The 16,938-nt window shown below is 47.1% G+C and overlaps 1 protein-coding gene across 1 annotated transcript; it reads right to left on the bottom strand.

Annotated features, from left to right (window-relative positions):
- Nucleotides 1-7,417: 7,417 nt before the first annotated feature.
- Nucleotides 7,418-16,322, bottom strand: LOC308110262 (uncharacterized protein). Its single transcript, XM_080464461.1, has 4 exons — nucleotides 15,956-16,322; nucleotides 13,924-14,000; nucleotides 9,613-9,727; nucleotides 7,418-8,653 (listed from the first exon to the last, which is right to left on the bottom strand). Exons 1-4 carry the CDS (start codon nucleotides 16,206-16,208, stop codon nucleotides 7,650-7,652), a joined length of 1,449 nt encoding a protein of 482 aa, XP_080320587.1. The 5' UTR covers nucleotides 16,209-16,322; the 3' UTR covers nucleotides 7,418-7,649.
- Between the last annotated feature and the right edge of the window lie 616 nt (nucleotides 16,323-16,938).

The raw sequence follows: 16,938 nt of genomic DNA, 5'->3' as shown, positions 1-16,938 counted from the left end.
AATAACAACCCAGTTCCAATATAAACAAGTTTTAACAGTAAAAAAATCTTATTCCAGCTTTGACTCCAAGTTGGAGAAGACTGACCATGACAGAGGTAGAGGTGGGTTCTGCCACTGTTATGAATAAAAGAGTATTTTTTACGTCCGCCAAGGACACAATAAAATCATTGTCTGTCTGTACGTTACAAGTTAACAAGGTTAGGCCTACGTCAAAACTACTGCACAGATTTTGTCATTATTTTCACCACAGTTGTATAGATACATCCGTGGATGCTCTGGGACACATCATCAGTGATGTTTCCTGAAATCATTGGGTGTTTCGGGTCTCTCAACATCAGACACTCTCCTTCAGGCGACCCAGCCGTGGCTGATCAGACCCCGACTTGTGTCCCAGCAGCCTACTTCTCGGACCTTTAGATCCAGATCCACCTGGAAGCTCCCTCTGCAGCCTCTATGCTGGATCTGATGGCTCTCTTCTTCACAACTCCTGTGATGCCAAGCATAGAGTAGGTTTTGCAGAGGGAGCCGGCTGCAAAGCCTCCACGTCCAACCTCTATTGGCTCAGAGCGAGCTATCCAGCCGGCATTCCTCAGTGAGCTTGTGGTATTCGAGCCGTTTGCGCTCATGGCCTCTTACATGCGGTCCTCCCAGGGGACGGTTAATTCCTACAGATTCTGTCAATATTTGTACCACAGATAAATATTAGGAAATGGAAGATTGCATTACATTTTGGAGGTGATCCAGAAACATAAAATCTTTCTGAGTCCAGGTCAACCTTTGGCGGACGTCAGAAATCTCAGATTGCTCTGGTTGTTTATGTGTATGTGTCAGTGGCGGGCCGTTCATTTCAGACCTCGGCCTTCACTAGTGCTGGTCTGAGTCAATCCACCCCTCAATAACTTTTTTATGGCTACAAAAACCAAGTTATAATGCAGAAATGCAGCATAAAGAGCCTTTGCGTCACAGATAGATACTCGTGTAGCCAGAATAAACACCTTTACAGATGAAAAAGAATCTGAGTTCACATCTCTCCTTCTGCTGCAGCTGCATAAAAAAGCGGCTGCTATTCACGAAACTTCTGTGGGTTGACGAGGGTGACAAACGTCAGCTTTTCACGGTCTTGAAAAGAATATGACAGTCAGATAACATAATCCTGAATCCTGCCAAGCAAGTTGTAGTGAGTACAAGTAAATTGCACCGGACCTCAGTGTGCGTGGAGCGCTGCGGTGCGTTCAAAGACTTCTTGGAAAAGTCGGTCTTGAAAATTGTTTTGACAATAAATCTGCAACCAAATCTCTTCATCTTCTCCTTTAGCCATTGTCGGTTGACAAAACTTCTATTAAATCAACACAACTAGACTTTTGTTCATGCAGCTCGCTATAGATGCAGTCAGCTGGCTGGAGCGTGAACTCTCTGACGATCCAATCAGAGGGCTTGAATATTCTGACATCACCCTGGACCTGCTAGAAGGCCCTGAATCGTCAATATCAAAATCTGATTGGTTGCAGCAGCAACTGACACTTGTTTTACGGTACAGACGCCTGCAGAATTGAACCTGAAGGCCTCAGGCAGATTTCTTTACCCTGGCAACAGGTGATGGCTGAAATGTGATTGGTTAAAAGCTTTAATGTGGAAGTACGCATCTGGAAGCAGCGCAGACAGGGGAGAAGCTCTGAGAGGAAGCAGACTGTTTTGGAATTATTTAAGAAGTATTCATGGACAAAATATAATCAGTCTGTGATTCTGATATTTTTCTTAGGCCTGCAGAGAACGCCTTGCAGGCCCTGACGGCCCGCCACCGATACGTGCATAGGTAAAGAAATCAGAATTTTGGGAGAAAATGTCAGATGAGTAACAAAACAGAGGCGATTTAAAATGACCACAGTACTGCCCGGCTCATTGCAAATCTTTTATATATTTAATGACACCCATATAATTTTTTTTTAACACAGTCATGAAAGAATACTCAAAGGCAAAATATTGGTTTCAGCTGCGTCCCCTACAGCTATAGTGCAGATTACATCCAAACACCAACACATATGAACACAACAGTATACGTTTTACTTTACCTCTTTTTACACAGCTATGTTCTCTGAGACTTATCAAGAACAAAGAACGATTGACATTACAAAAACAGTCACACTGCAGGATTCCACCTGTAAACACTTGAGGAAGAGAGATTTATTTGCAGACCTGCTTCAAATGCTTTTTTTTTTTGTATCTATAAAGTAAAATACTCGATTCCCGGAACAACCCTCGAGGTGTGGTCTCCGGACAACAGTACAGAACATTTTGCAGTCAGCACAATGTAATGACGGTAGTTTGAACACAATGTGGAGGAGCAGGCCTGTGCTACAAGATTTACTCTACCAAGTGCCGACGCGTAGGATTTAATTCCACCTCTGCGAGAAGGCCACTCATAAACGACGTGGTGGGAATGTGTGTGACAAACTCTAGATTCGGCCCACGGTTCGACAGAACTGCAGTGGGAACATTTAAAGTGCTTTGATGGAAGAGTCAACGTGTTTCTTTCCTGTTTATGGTTGGATAGTAAGCCTAACTTGGCAAAGACAACAATGGGTAGATGTTTCTCTGTATATGTTGCATCTGTAGATGATGCTAACTTTAGTCCTCCGTTACAAAGGTTGAAAAAGGTAAACAGGAGTCTACCTGAGGGGATTCTGAAATTGTATATACAACATGTATGCAAGACACAATCTTTATAAACTCGAGAATAGAGCCAAGGATTTTATGAATCATTTCAAGTCAGAATAAAGGGAATTTCCTGAAGCGAGTTACTAGTTACTGTGGTTCCAAGGAATAATTAACATTTGTCTTCGATCAGATCCAGCAACATTAAACGTGGAAGAACGAGCTTTTTGCCCGGGATTTAATCGACCTTTCTCTAAATCTCTGCAACATTATCGAGGAGGACAAAGTTAGCACGACTTCCAATCACAGTGTGTGTGTGTGTGTGTGTGTGTGTGTGTGTGTGTGTGTGTGTGTGTGTGTGTGTGTGTGTGTGTGTGTGTGTGTGTGTGTGTGTGTGTGTGTGTGTTTAAACATTGTAGTTCCCAACCACTCCAAAGTTCTTGTAGCCTCGAGCTAACGTCGCAGGTTAACCCCACAGACACAAGGGAAGGACAGTACGGGGCCTTTCACATCGGAATAGTCCAGGACTCAATTCTTTTTTACCTTTATTAGCTTTGTTTGTTTGTTTGTTAACTACCCAGAATGCATTGCGTACTACGTCACGTCCTCTCACCCCGCCCGCTACAAAGATCGTTTGCAAAGGGACCAGAGATCTCTTGTTTGCTCCGGTTCAGACTTGGTGGGAGTGTTCTCGTTGCCCCAAAACAGTTTTTTTGTTGAATTGTGTTCATTTTGTCGTTCTAATTACATATGTATAGACTCTTTTAAAACGACAGGTGAATGCGGGAAAACGTTTTTTTTTACCTGGCTGACATGTTTCGACTGCAGCCTTCCACAGAGCGTCATCTGACGTGTGATGACGCGTCGGTCTTTATCAGGTAACCCACACACCTGGGATTCCATCCTCCAGAGACCACTGGGCGACGGGGGGGCGTGGTCGGCCTGACAGAATCTGACGTGTGATGACGTGTGGGTCACCTGATAAAGACCGACACGTCATCACACGTTAGATGACGCTCTGTGGAAGGCTGCAGTCGCAGCCGAAACCTGTCAGCCAGATAAAAATACATTTTCCTGCATTCACCTGTGGTTTTAAAAGAGTCTATCCAAAGAAATAGTTTTCCCCTGAAGAGAACTGAGGTCCAGACCAAACAGTGAACACGTCCTACATTTTGGTTCAGTGACGTAAAAGTGAAGATCACACCTCTTCTGGGCTGGAGCGCCAAGAGTCGGACTAGCATCCCAAACAGGCACAAGAAGCTGAAGCGAGGACGAAGGTCACGCGTAACTTTAGGTGAGACTAATTTACCGACCGTCACATTCACATAAATAATTCTTCTTCACTGCTAATTTCAGTTTATGTGTCGTGAAATGTTTGGTTAGCGACGAGCTACTGAAATGCGAACAGCTGCTAACTAAGGCGTAGTGCTCTGGTGATGACTAACATCAGTATTGGAGGCTTCAGATCTTTGTAGCGACAGTAAAGCAGCTGAAAGTCTCTCTCAGGTTTTTCAGACGGTCATTTCCTACATTTTCATTTGCTCTTGGCAGTAATTAAAAACAAAACAAACAGTTGAACGTGTGACTGATGCTAAGTCAGTGTAGCGAGCGGTTGTTCCCAGTTCAGTTAGTTTCTGTCTTTTCTCAGCACTTTGTTAGGATTCAGAGAGATTTTAAACTGGTTGTTTCATCAAATCTTTCCCTATTTTGTAATGCTTCACATCCAGATGTGGGCAGCGGTTGGCCCGTTTGTGGACGTTGGTCTGTTGCACGGTTCTTGCGACTCACTAGGTTTAACACTTTACAAAAACAATTTTGAAAACATCTGAAACCAAATTTACATTGATATCCACGCTCTTTGAGATATTAAACCTGACGTATATGTATATTGAGTATATTCAGTATACTCAACGTATATTGAGTTTTTGCTACAATTACAGCTCGTTGAAAAGTATTCACAGTACCTCACTATTTCCACATTATCTTAAAGCCTTTTATCAAAATAGATTCAAAAGAGATTAAATTAATTTCCCCCTTCAGAATTCTACACACAATACCTGGACTTTTCTTTTTGAAAGGTTTGCATGTAAATTCTTTTTTAAACTGAGAATGTATACACAAGTATTCACAGTATTTGCCATGAAGCTGAAACTGAGCTCAGGCTGTACGAGACGCTCCAATATTATTTTCTACCCACAGAACTTCTTTATAATGAAGCGAAACTTTTGGTTCATCAGCAACTACCAAACTACTGTAAATGAAACTTGGAGTGTTTAGAGCTAAAATGAGCCTTTTAATGGCTTCATGTGAAAGAGAACTTTAATCAGAGTGGTTACCTAGGTTACCATGGAAACGGCTGCAGAGCAGCGTTCTATCATTCTACACCTCCATTCTATCATTCTACACCTCCATTCTATCATTCTACACCTCCATTCTATCATTCTACACCTCCATTCTATCATTCTACACCTCCATTCCTCCATGTTGAAGCTTTTGATTCAGACACGTCCAGAAATAAAGTGAAAGGAGCAGAAAGTCACTCTGTAACGCTCAAATGTTGAAAAATATAATATGCTTTTTTTTTTTTAAATAATTCTCTCTGGCCACTCTGGGGCTCCGGACTAAAGCAAGACGGAAGTGAAGAAACACCAATAGAGTGACGAGGAGATTCAATGTTTTCTGGCTCTTTGGTCAGCAGCCGAGGTTCAGGACAGACTCACTGCATGCGTAGCCCCAAACACTTCTGTGGCACAATATTTTATCTGCTACAGTCCTAACGTACCCCGCCACAGCCATGTTCCGTTGTATTCCCTGATACGTGGTCTGGTCCGGGTCGCTCCATCTAGTTTGGCCTGCAGCTCGAACGCAGACCAAAGAACCAGAAAACATTGCGTCTCCTCGTCGCGCTATTGTTGTTTTTTCACGTCCATCTTACTTTGGCGATGTTCGCTGTCGATTTCAGAATGCCGGTTCAGCGTCTCTTCCGCCTCGTAGGTCGCGATAACTCCGCCCCCCAGCTGATGACACGTCAGATCCCGCTCTGGCCCGGCAACGCCGTGAGGCCGGCTTAGCACCTGATAGGCCGGGGCTTTGGTGGTGAAAACACAAAGAACTGGTGCTAAATCTGGTCCTGAACTCACACCAGGTTCTGTCTGGCAGAGCTCCAGAGCTCCAGAGTTCCTCTGTGGAGAGGGGAGAAGCTTCCAGCAGGACAACCATCACTGCAGCAATCCACCACTCAGGACTGTAGGATGCAGTGACCAGACGGAGCCTGCTCCGTAGGAAAAGACACGTGGCAATCTGTCTGGAGTTTTAAAATGCACCTGAAGGACTCAGACCAGATGAACTAGTTTCTCCCGGTCTGAGTCCTTCAGGTGCATTTTAAAAACCTCTGTCATGAAGGCCAGATGTCACAGGACAATACCATTGTTACAGTGAAGCATGGTGGAGACAGCATCATGCTGTGGAGAGACCAGTCATGATGGAGTGAAAGACATCCTGGATGAAAACCTGCTCCACAGCGCTCAGGACGTCCGACTGGAGCAGCAGGTCCTCCTTCAGCAGGACAACGACCTGAAGCTCCCAGCGGAGATATGAGGAGGCTTCAGCACGACTCTGAAGGTCTGTGAGTGGCTCAGCAGCAGAGAGGAACGAACCACTGCAGGAATCTCAGTGTGTCGAGCTCGAGGCTTCATGTTCAAACAGCTGGAGGCTGAACTGCTGCCAAAGCTGTGAATACTTGTGATTTCTTTTTTTTTTTTTTAATAAACTTTTAATACGTTTATAAAAAACTTTCCATGGAGACATTATGAGGTATTTATGTAGAATTTTGGAAAAAAAAATAAAATAATTGATCCAAGGCTGTAACATGACAACATGTGGAAAAAGTGAAGTGCTCTGTGTGCACTGGAGGAGTCCTGACGCTAAACCTCAAGGTGTTCATTCACAACTTGGCCTGATCAAGTTTTCTGCTGGAAACTAATTTTCATTTAACCAGGAAATTAAAACGCATTGAGATCGAGATCTCTTCTACGAGTGCAGTATTTTTTAAACGGGATACCTTGGTGGGAACGGGTGCAGCACCTTCCCACTGACCGGGGTTTGGACTGAGCTTCACAATAACCGAGCTCAGCGAACAGGCCGCACTTTTATCCTCAGACGTTTATCATTTCACCCGCACGCTGCAGTGACACGAGTCTAAAACAACAAGTCACAGCAGCAGGGACAGAATCTGGACGGTTTACATGTCAACATTTCACTCAGACGTGACGGCAGGAGTGTAGCAACCAGCAACAGAACAAGTCCTGACACTTTAAATGGAATGAAGCCAATAATGTAAGAATATAAAAAGATTTCCACAGCCATGGAGTGCTGCATATGTATCCTCGATTAATGAATATGATGTCCACTATGCCTTTTTAATTAGTAAAATTCATAAACACTGTAAAAAAAAAAACTATTTCCAAGGAATGCAGTCCTCTCTGTATTATTCTGTTACTGACTGCAGTTATTTCATCTCTTTATAAATACTTGATCACATTCGCATATTGTCTTAATTACATTTAAATGGACAGAATTCCTTCATTATTGGTTGCTACCATCTGGATCAGGAACGTTGGAGAGTGTGAACATTACAATAATGACGAACTGCAATTCCTCAACGATTGAAGTGAACATGTGAGGCAGTGGGAAGCAGCAGAGAGCTCCTGCAGGCCCAACAGCTTCACATGGAATAAAGTGCAACGTGAAAGATTTATTTTCGTTTCGACTCTCGTTTGTATTTTTTAGGTTAATATGTGATTAACTTAGTGGTGAATGTCTCGGTCGCTGCAAAAGGAAAAGAATGTGAGCCTCAGACGGGACGAGACGCTGAATCTCCAGACATCCAGACGTTTTCAGGCACTTTCACTCCGACTCACCAGGAGTGAAACTAAATCCAGACGTCAGCGCGATGATCTGGAACAAACATGGAGTCTATCGGGGGGCGGGGGGGGGTGCTACAGGCCGCACTGAGACTGCTGCCGATGTCTCCGCACGCTACACATCTGGCTGAAGGACTGTCCGCAGCGCGAGCAGCTGTAGGGCTTCTCCTGCGTGTGCACGGTGCGGTGGCGCTTTAGGTGGCTGGACGAGATGAAGCTCTTCCCGCACAGCGTGCAGCGGTAGCGCCTCTCGCCAGTGTGGATGAGCAGGTGCACACGCAGGTTGTTGGGCTGGGCGAAGCCCTTCCCGCAGTGGGGGCAGGTGTAGGGTCTCTCGCCCGTGTGCACCCGCTGGTGCAGCTCCAGGGTGGCGGCGCTGGGGAAGACGCGCCCGCACACGGCGCACACCACCGGCTCCTTGGTGGCCATGCCGCTCCTGTAGGGCCGCCGCTGGACGGTGGAGGGGGCTGAGGGAGCCGTGGGGGGAGGGGGCGGAGGAGGAGGAGGGGGCGGAGCAGTCACGGCAGCAGCGGTGGCGGCAGCCGCCGCCGCGGCCATGTCGAAGGAGGCGGCGAATGCCGCCATCTCGTGGGCGCCGCCGGCGAAGAGCATGGTTGGGGGGCCATCTAAGCTGTCCACCCCCTGCGAGGGGAAGGAGGCGGAGGGGTGTCCGCTCTCCACGCTGCCCAGACCCAGCTGAGCCACTGCGTAGGCTGCGCCAAGATGGCTGACACGCTCCTGCATCCAGGCCAGGTCCAGGCCCAGGCTGTTGAGGCGCTCTGGACTGGGCTCGTCCGAAGCTGGGGGGGCCGGCAGCTGGGAGGAGGGGTGGACTTCTGCCTCTGCGGTGTCGTCGTCGTCGTTCTGGATCTCCGGCTTCGGCACGCCATCCGTCACCAGCTCTCTGCGGACGGCGTCGGGGCCCGGCGGCGTGCAGGCTTTACGTTTGGCTCGAGGCCTTCCGGTCTGGTCCGCCGTGGAGTCCGAGGGGGGGGAGGGGGGCTGCGGCGCCGACAAGGTGGACAGGGAGGGGTCCAGGACATTGTCGGCTGGGGGGTAGTCTTCACTGGGCTCCAGAGCTGTAAGAAAACAGAACCATCAAGAACTTCACTGCTGCCACAGCAGAACCTCACTTCATGAACACAGGCGAGGACTACACAGCAGAACCTCACTTCATGAACACAGGCGAGGAGTACACAGCAGAACCTCACTTCATGAACACAGGTGAGGAGTACACAGCAGAACCTCACTTCATGAACACAGGTGAGGAGTTACAGCAGAACCTCACTTCATGAACACAGGCGAGGAGTACACAGCAGAACCTCACTTCATGAACACAGGTGAGGAGTTACAGCAGAACCTCACTTCATGAACACAGGCGAGGACTACACCGCAGAACCTCACTTCATGAACACAGGCGAGGAGTACACAGCAGAACCTCACTTCATGAACACAGGCGAGGACTACACCGCAGAACCTCACTTCATGAACACAGGCGAGGAGTACACAGCAGAACCTCACTTCATGAACACAGGTGAGGAGTTACAGCAGAACCTCACTTCATGAACACAGGCGAGGAGTACACAGCAGAACCTCACTTCATGAACACAGGTGAGGAGTTACAGCAGAACCTCACTTCATGAACACAGGCGAGGACTACACCGCAGAACCTCACTTCATGAACACAGGCGAGGAGTACACAGCAGAACCTCACTTCATGAACACAGGCGAGGACTACACAGCAGAACCTCACTTCAAAGAATTTATACGTTTCACAAAAACGACCAATTTCAATTTCAAATCCGTGGATCAGCAAGATGTCGTGGTGTTTTTGAAGACTGGCTATGAAAAAGCCTCCTGACCACCACATGTCCTCCACGTCCTGTAAAGGTTTTCCTTTTATGTTTTTTAGATCAGAAATGTGATGAGTCTGTCACTGTTAGAACCTTACGTGGCTTCATTGGAAAGAAAAGGCCGTTTCCTCGTAGAGGATCAATGAACAGAGTTCAGGAAAAAGGAAACCGAGCAGGCAGCTTACCCGACGACAGGCTGCACTCGGCTCGGATGTTGACCTCCACCTTCAGGTCCAGGTTGCACTCGTCCTCCTCTTCTCTCTCCTGCTTGACCAGCGGCAGCAGCGTGGCTTCGTCCTGCTGGACACAGTGAGGAATGAACATTCAACCTGCACACGTCTGGAAACGACTGGATCTTCTGGGGAAACCAACACAAGCTGGTCATGTGATCCAAATGTATCTTGAGATTGTGGAGACAAAGCTTTTTTTTTTTTAAAAACAGATACTTTTATAGCAACAGACACGACAGTCACCACTAGATGGCACTGGAAGAGGCAACTGACGGTATGTCCTTCAATCAGAAGACAGTGAACTATGAAATCAAGACAAACATTTTTGTCTTAGCAGTTGTGTGTGTGTGTGTGTGTGTGTGTGTGTGTGTGTGTGTGTGTGTGTGTGTGTGTGTGTGTGTGTGTGTTGGGGGGGGGGGGGGGGGGGGGGGGGTTGTGCAAATAAAATGTGATAATTACTTTGTAGACACTTTTGAGAATCTTAATTTATTGCACATCTTTCCTCTTGACACCATAAGAAGGGAGATTCATGTTGGCCGTCTTTACTTTTCTGCCTTCAGATGTTTGGGAACGTCTTCCTGGTTATTTTCTTGACACACGTTGGACATTTCCTGCTCACTTCATCATCTTTTCTCACACTTTAACTTCAACACCAGTTTGAGTCTGTCGGATTTTCAACGTTCGTCACCTTTACACGAGGAGTATCCCAAAAACGGTTTCCCCGAGGGTTAAATAACTTGGATCCAGATTTTTCTGAGCTTTACAATCTTTCTGTTATTCTGCAGATGTGCATCTCAAAAGATTTGAATATCATGAAAATGTTCAATATTTGTTGTCACTCATTTCAGAGAGTCAAACCCAGATATGATCTAGACTCACGACAAACTGAGTGAAATATTTCAAGCCTTTATTTCTTGAAATGTTGAGGATTATGGCTTACAGAGAGTGAAAACCCAAATTCAGTGTCTCTAGAAATTAGAATATTGTGGAAGAAGTTCCGTTTTGGAAAGTCCTGGTGTCTCCCCCTCATCAGCTCATTAACTCAAAACCCCTGCAAAGGTTCCCTGAGCCTTTAGATCAGGGGTGTCGAACTCCAGGCCTCGAGGGCCGCTGCCCTGCACGTTTTCAATGTCTCCCTCCCCTGAATGTCCTGATGGTTCATCACCACATTCAGCACAAAGCCAGATAACGAGCTGCTCATTGCAATCAGCTGTGTTGAAGCTGGGAGACATGCAAAACGTGCAGGGCTGCGGCCCTCGAGGCCTGGAGTTCGACACGTGTGCTTTAGATGGTCTCAGTCTGGGTCAGGAGGGGACACAATCATAGGGAAGACTGCTGACTGGACAGATGTCCAGGAGACAGTCACTGACACCGTCCATAAGGAGGCTCAGCCACAAAAGGTCCTTGATAAAGAAGCTGGTTGCTCACAGTGCTGGATCCAGCATGTTCAGAGAAAGTTGGGAGGAAAAGGTGTGGGAGGAAAAGGTGCAGCAGCAAAAGGGAGGAGCGCAGCCTGGAGAGGATTGTCCAGCAAAATGCTTCACAAGGACGGACTGAGGCTGGAGTCAGCGCATCAAGTGCCACTAGGCACTGACCAGTCCTAGACATGGGAGCCTAAAGAAAAGAACTGGACTGTTGCTCAGTGGTCCAAAGTCCTTTTTTCACAGGAAAGAACATTTTGATCTCATTTGGAACTCCAGGTCCCAGAGGGTGGAGGAAGAGTGAACTCCAGGTCCCAGGTCCCAGAGGGTGGAGGAAGAGTGAACTCCAGGTCCCAGACGGTGGAGGGAGAGTGAACTCCAGGTCCCAGAGGGTGGAGGAAGAGTGAACTCCAGGTCCCAGGTCCCAGAGGGTGGAGGAAGAGTGAACTCCAGGTCCCAGGTCCCAGAGGGTGGAGGAAGAGTGAACTCCAGGTCCCAGGTCCCAGAGGGTGGAGGAAGAGTGAACTCCAGGTCCCAGGTCCCAGAGGGTGGAGGAAGAGTGAACTCCAGGTCCCAGACGGTGGAGGGAGAGTGAACTCCAGGTCCCAGAGGGTGGAGGGAGAGTGAACTCCAAGTCCCAGAGGGTGGAGGAAGAGTGAACTCCAGGTCCCAGACGGTGGAGGAAGAGTGAACTCCAGGTCCCAGAGGGTGGAGGAAGAGTGAACTCCAGGTCCCAGAGGGTGGAGGAAGAGTGGACTCCAGGTCCCAGAGTGTGGAGGAAGAGTGAACTCCAGGTCCCAGAGGGTGGAGGAAGAGTGAACTCCAGGTCCCAGAGGGTGGAGGAAGAGTGGACTCCAGGTCCCAGAGTGTGGAGGAAGAGTGAACTCCAGGTCCCAGAGGGTGGAGGAAGAGTGAACTCCAGGTCCCAGAGGGTGGAGGAAGAGTGGACTCCAGGTCCCAGAGGGTGGAGGAAGAGTGGAGAGGGTCAGAATCCACCTTGCTTGAAGTCCAGAGTGAAGTGTCCTCAGTGATGATTTGAGCTGCCATGTCCTCTGCTGCTGTCCCTCCACTGGGTCTTCTGAAGTCCACAGTCCAGGCAGCGTCCAGCAGGAACCTTTAGAGCTCTTCATGCTTCCTCCTGCTGACGAGCTTTATGGAGATGCTGGGTTCATGTTCCAGCAGGACTTGGCACCTGCCCACACTGCCAAAGGTACCAAAGGTACCAAAGGTACCAAAGGTACCAGAAGCTGCTTCAGTGACCCTGGTGTTACTGCGCTAGCAGACTGGCCTGAGCCGAACCCCAGAGACAATCTCTGGCTATTGTCCAGAGGACGGTGAGAGACACCAGATGACCTGAAGGCTGCTATCAAAGCTCCCTGGGCTTCATTCCACCTGAGCAGTACCACAGGTTGATGGCCTCCTGGCCACGCCCCTAAGACGCAGTACTTCATGGTAAAGGAGCAACCAAGTACTGAGTGCAGAGAAATAAACAGACTTTTCAGAAGCCTTACATTTGGTTTAAAATATCCTTTTTTTCTTGATCTTAGTAATATTCTAATTTTCTGAGACACTGAATTTTGGGTTTTCACTCTCTGTCAGCCAGAATCATCATTTCAAGAAATGAAGGCTTGAACTATTCCACTCTGTGTGTCATGAGCCGAGATCATATCTGGGTTTGACTTTCTGAAATGAGCGACAACAGATATTGAACATTGTCATGATGTTCTAATATTTTTAGATGTTCCTGTGTGATAAACATTTTTATTTCAGGAAAGAATGTCACTACAATAATCGATCTAAAAGTTAAAAAAACAACAGGTCTGAATCCACAAGTTGATCTAAATGAGAGAGATTCGATATTTAAAAATCCACTTTTATATATTTTGATGTTTGACTTTATTTACCTTATTTTCTGGACTATAACTCAGCTTTGGTAAAAAAAATGTGACATGAAGAGAAAAATCCGTCCAGTTAAGTTTCACTGGTTTGTCCATGTCCAGACGGAACTTCAGCTGCTTCTACAAACTTCTGTCAATTTGTGTTTTACTTTCTCTGCTTTCCTCCTTCGTCTCGCATGAGTTCCTCACAGTCTGAACTCTGAGTTGAGATATTTTTCTTTTCGGACACATTTTTCCTGCCATCAGTCAGATAGAGCAGTAATGGTACTGTGGTACTTCAGTGGTACTGTAGCAGTATTCTGTTGTCACACAGCGACATCTAGTGGTCCTACATGGTATGTACGGCTATATTTTGATGTCCAGGCCACTTCTCAATAAAGTTCACGTGACGAGCCAAACAACTAAAAACCCGTGTGTGTGACCAGGGACGTAACGACGCATCGCGGGAATTAATAATCTATACTAGCGTGTGACGAATTAAATCGGTGGAATAACAAATGTATTACGACGTGAACAACCAGCAATCCAGTTTGGTTTTGAGCAAAGACACTTCCCCTCCCTGACGAAAGCCCCACGTTGCTACGTGTTGGACGTCCTCCGTCAGGTGCAGGGCGGAGAGCGGCAAGACGACAGGTTAAAAACTGTCCACTCAGCTGATGGAGGGAAAACCCAAAGGTGGAGCCTCTGATTTCCCCTCTGGCAGAATCCTTCATGTCGCAGCCAGTATCTGAGATTTGTCTTAAGAGGAGCTCATTTATTTTATTTTCGTTAAGACAAAAGACATTTGAAGTCACTATTTCATAAAGAAAAGTAATTATTATTATTATTGTCACAACCTCGGGGAAACAAAAGAAGTTTAATTTGAAAGAGTACTGAAGAGAAGACGAGCCAATACAGTCTTGGACTGAACAGAACTAGTTGTGTGGAGTCAGACGGTTTCATGTTACCTGCTGAGGCTGGTGGAAGGGTTTGTCTTCGGGGGGGGCAGGAAGCAGCAGGGCGCCAGGCAGGTGGACGTCCACTCCTGAAGAATAACGCATATCCACATGTGTTTCTGATGTTTTTTTCTTCCAGATAACAGAGTGTATTTACACTATCGCTCATCACCATCACAGGTTTTGCCTGCTTTTAATTCGTTCTACAATTTTTGTTTCATATTTAAAATACTGTCATTTTGAACTTGGAATAAAGTGTCTTTAGTTCCTCATTGCAGTTCTTAAATGTCACAAATGCAACATAACAGTTTTGAACATGGATTATAAACTTACGTTGTCTTTACTATAATAGTTTTGCTCTTCCAACTAAATTCTATTTGAAGTACGACGTACAAATGTAAACAAAGTGAGACGCCGTTTGATTTCCGTGTGTCTATCACGGGTGTAACTGTCACGTGTTAGAAGTAGGAGCAGGAGATTAAAGGCCCCATATTATACAGTTTTTCAACAATTTCCCAGAGTCAGACGTCCAACAATATTGTATTCAAAAGCCGCTGTTCCCCCGCGCAGTACGTGTCGGAGCGGGAGGTTATGGTTCAGCAAAACGCACCCAGGCCCGACTCTGTCACGTGGTCCCACCACAGAAAGTACGGTAAAAATGTAGGCGGGGTTGCGAACGACTCGGAGATGCGTCCAGCGAAGAACATGGAAGCGTCCGGCGGCCGTCCGAGTTGTTCTCTGTGACTCAGGTTAAACTGGCAGCGTCCAGTTCCTGTTGAATCTCCTCCTGGTACTGAGAGGAGCGTCTGTATCTCGTTAAAACACAGTGATGTTGTGTCATGCACCGACGTTTCAATAAACCCAGTTACCAAATCAACCAGTGAGCGCAAAGCGGCGTATATTAAAAACAATGGAGGGTTTACTGCCGGTGAAATAGTTAAATATTGCGGCCAAGTCGAGAGTGACGATCCTCACTACCGATCAGCTGACGGCTGCGTTGTCGCGGCTCTACTGAGAACTGGCTGTCCGTCCAGTCCGACCACGCAGCTCTCTGGTACCACGTGCCAATGTTTACGGTGGATCTGTCACTATAGCTTTAAAGGAAGAAATAGGTGTTCTGAGTTATCAACGCACTAGCTTACGTACCAGTATAACCAGCTTGTCTCACTTCTGCTCAGGACTGTTAATAACACGACCATATATGGGAGGAAGCAACTACAAACACCAGTTTGTAACTTATGTCGAGCTGACATCCTGCTGGTCTGAAGATAGTACGATGGTGATGTCTAAAGCTTCTCGGGACAGAACACGAGATAGAGTCAGTTTCGATAAAGACAACATTTGATCTCCACACCATATGTGCAGGGAGGAGTGAAAGAAATGCTTATAAACCAAAGTTTTCCTGGACTCTGGGCTCTGGACCATCTGAAGCCTGGTCCTCCAGGACAGACTGGTGCTTGAGCCCCAGATCTCACTTTATTCCAGGTATTCTGCTGAAGGTAATTATCTGTGAAACTGTGTGATTAATTCCACTCTTGTTTCCTCATCAATAAAAGAACACATTAATGAGCGTTTTTCCTTCAGCTTGTAGAAACACTGTTTTTTTCAACCAAAACCGTTTTTTAGCAGAACCTGAGCCAGAAGAGACTCCAGAAAAGTTCAGACTCTGCAGCTCCACTGAAAAGTGAAGCAAGTGAGGAAGATGACAGCCTTTCTTCCCTTCTGGTGCCTCATACACAGGCCATGGGGACACAGATTACTGTTTGGAATTTTGGATGATTTGGAAGATTTAAGGTTTCAGATTCCAAACACATGCCAAGAAGAAGCGCATGGCGTCATTTTACATTCACGCCTACAGATTGTTATGTTATCGTCTGAGCAACGAGCAAAACAAATGTTACATGCAGCAGTGATTCAACTCGTCTTTCAATTCACTTCAGCTGTAAAGCAGAATTTCTCGTAACACCTGTTACTGTCCGACAGGCTGCGGCCGTTTCACGAGCGGCGCGGCGGTCCGCCGCGGGCCCGCGCGCCTCATGTTTACCTTCGGGCGGCCTGAAGTGATGGATCCGCCTGCGCATTTTGCGCTCGTAGCTGCGCACCTTGACGTCCATCTCGCGCAGCTTGTGCCGCAGCGCGTCCTTCTCCGTGTCGCTCCTTTGCCGCTCGCGCTCCATCTGCGCGCGCAGCGCCGCGTAGCCGTCGTCCACGAGCTTGCAGATCTCCGCCACCGCCGAGTTGGCCAGGATCTCAATGATGGAGGCGATCTGCGCCTGGAAGCCGCCGGGGTCCGCCATCACCGCGGGGCTGTGGGGGCTCTGCAGGCGGAGCGGCGGAAGACGGGGGTCGACAGGTCCGGGCGCCGCCGCTGAGGGTCCGGGTACATCCAGCCGATCCGCGCGCGCCTCTGTTGTGACTCCGAGGCGGTGCTGGTGTCGCCTGATGATGATGTCACCGTGTTGTCCCGTCCAGGTAGGAGGAGGAGGAGGAGGAGGGGGGTTAAACCACAGACATATACACAGACAGTGATGTGCTAAGTCTCCATTGTCTGATAGGAGGGGTGATTGTTCTATTAGTGAGTGTCAAAGTGTGACTAGGATTGGTGCACTGCTGAGAACACGTGTACTCTTTAAGAGAGGGGGGAAAGGTGCATGCTCTCTTAGAGATAAAAACAAAATTTAGGAATTAAAAAAAAAAATAGAAATTGCTGTCGGAATCAATTAAACTGTTATTTGGTTGCAAATTTACCTTTTCAAAAAGCAAATTCAGCTATTTTGCATTTAATTATTTTTGTGTATTTCCAGAGATATAAACACAAAGTTCTCCTGAAGTTAAATTCAACCTTTATGATCGTGATTCAACCTTGTCTGACTTCATAAAATTACTTCCAATTAACACACTTTTGGAATAACTGCGAAAACAAAATGTTGTTGAATGCAGGCCGCTGTGTGAATAAAGGTGCTGAATCTGGGTCCCAGTCTGGATCTTCACGTTTTCTTATGGATTCAGTCTCTAGAATATGATCCA

This window comes from Lipophrys pholis, assembly GCF_963383615.2.
Source record: "Lipophrys pholis genome assembly, chromosome: 5".
NCBI lineage: Eukaryota > Metazoa > Chordata > Actinopteri > Blenniiformes > Blenniidae > Lipophrys > Lipophrys pholis.
Note: the sequence above shows the minus strand (reverse complement) of the source record. Positions and strands in the feature narration are given on the sequence as shown.

What these genes read in the sequence shown, in the direction of transcription:
- LOC308110262 (XM_080464461.1), bottom strand. Translation starts at nt 16,208, where the DNA reads ATGGCGGACCCCGGCGGCTTCCAGGCGCAGATCGCCTCCATCATTGAG. An exon ending in CCTTCCACCAGCCTCAGCAG is followed by an intron (nt 9,728 to 13,923) that starts GTAACATGAAAC and finishes CACTGTGTCCAG; the next exon opens with CAGGACGAAGCCACGCTGCT. An exon ending in CGAGTGCAGCCTGTCGTCGG is followed by an intron (nt 8,654 to 9,612) that starts GTAAGCTGCCTG and finishes GTTTTCTTACAG; the next exon opens with CTCTGGAGCCCAGTGAAGAC.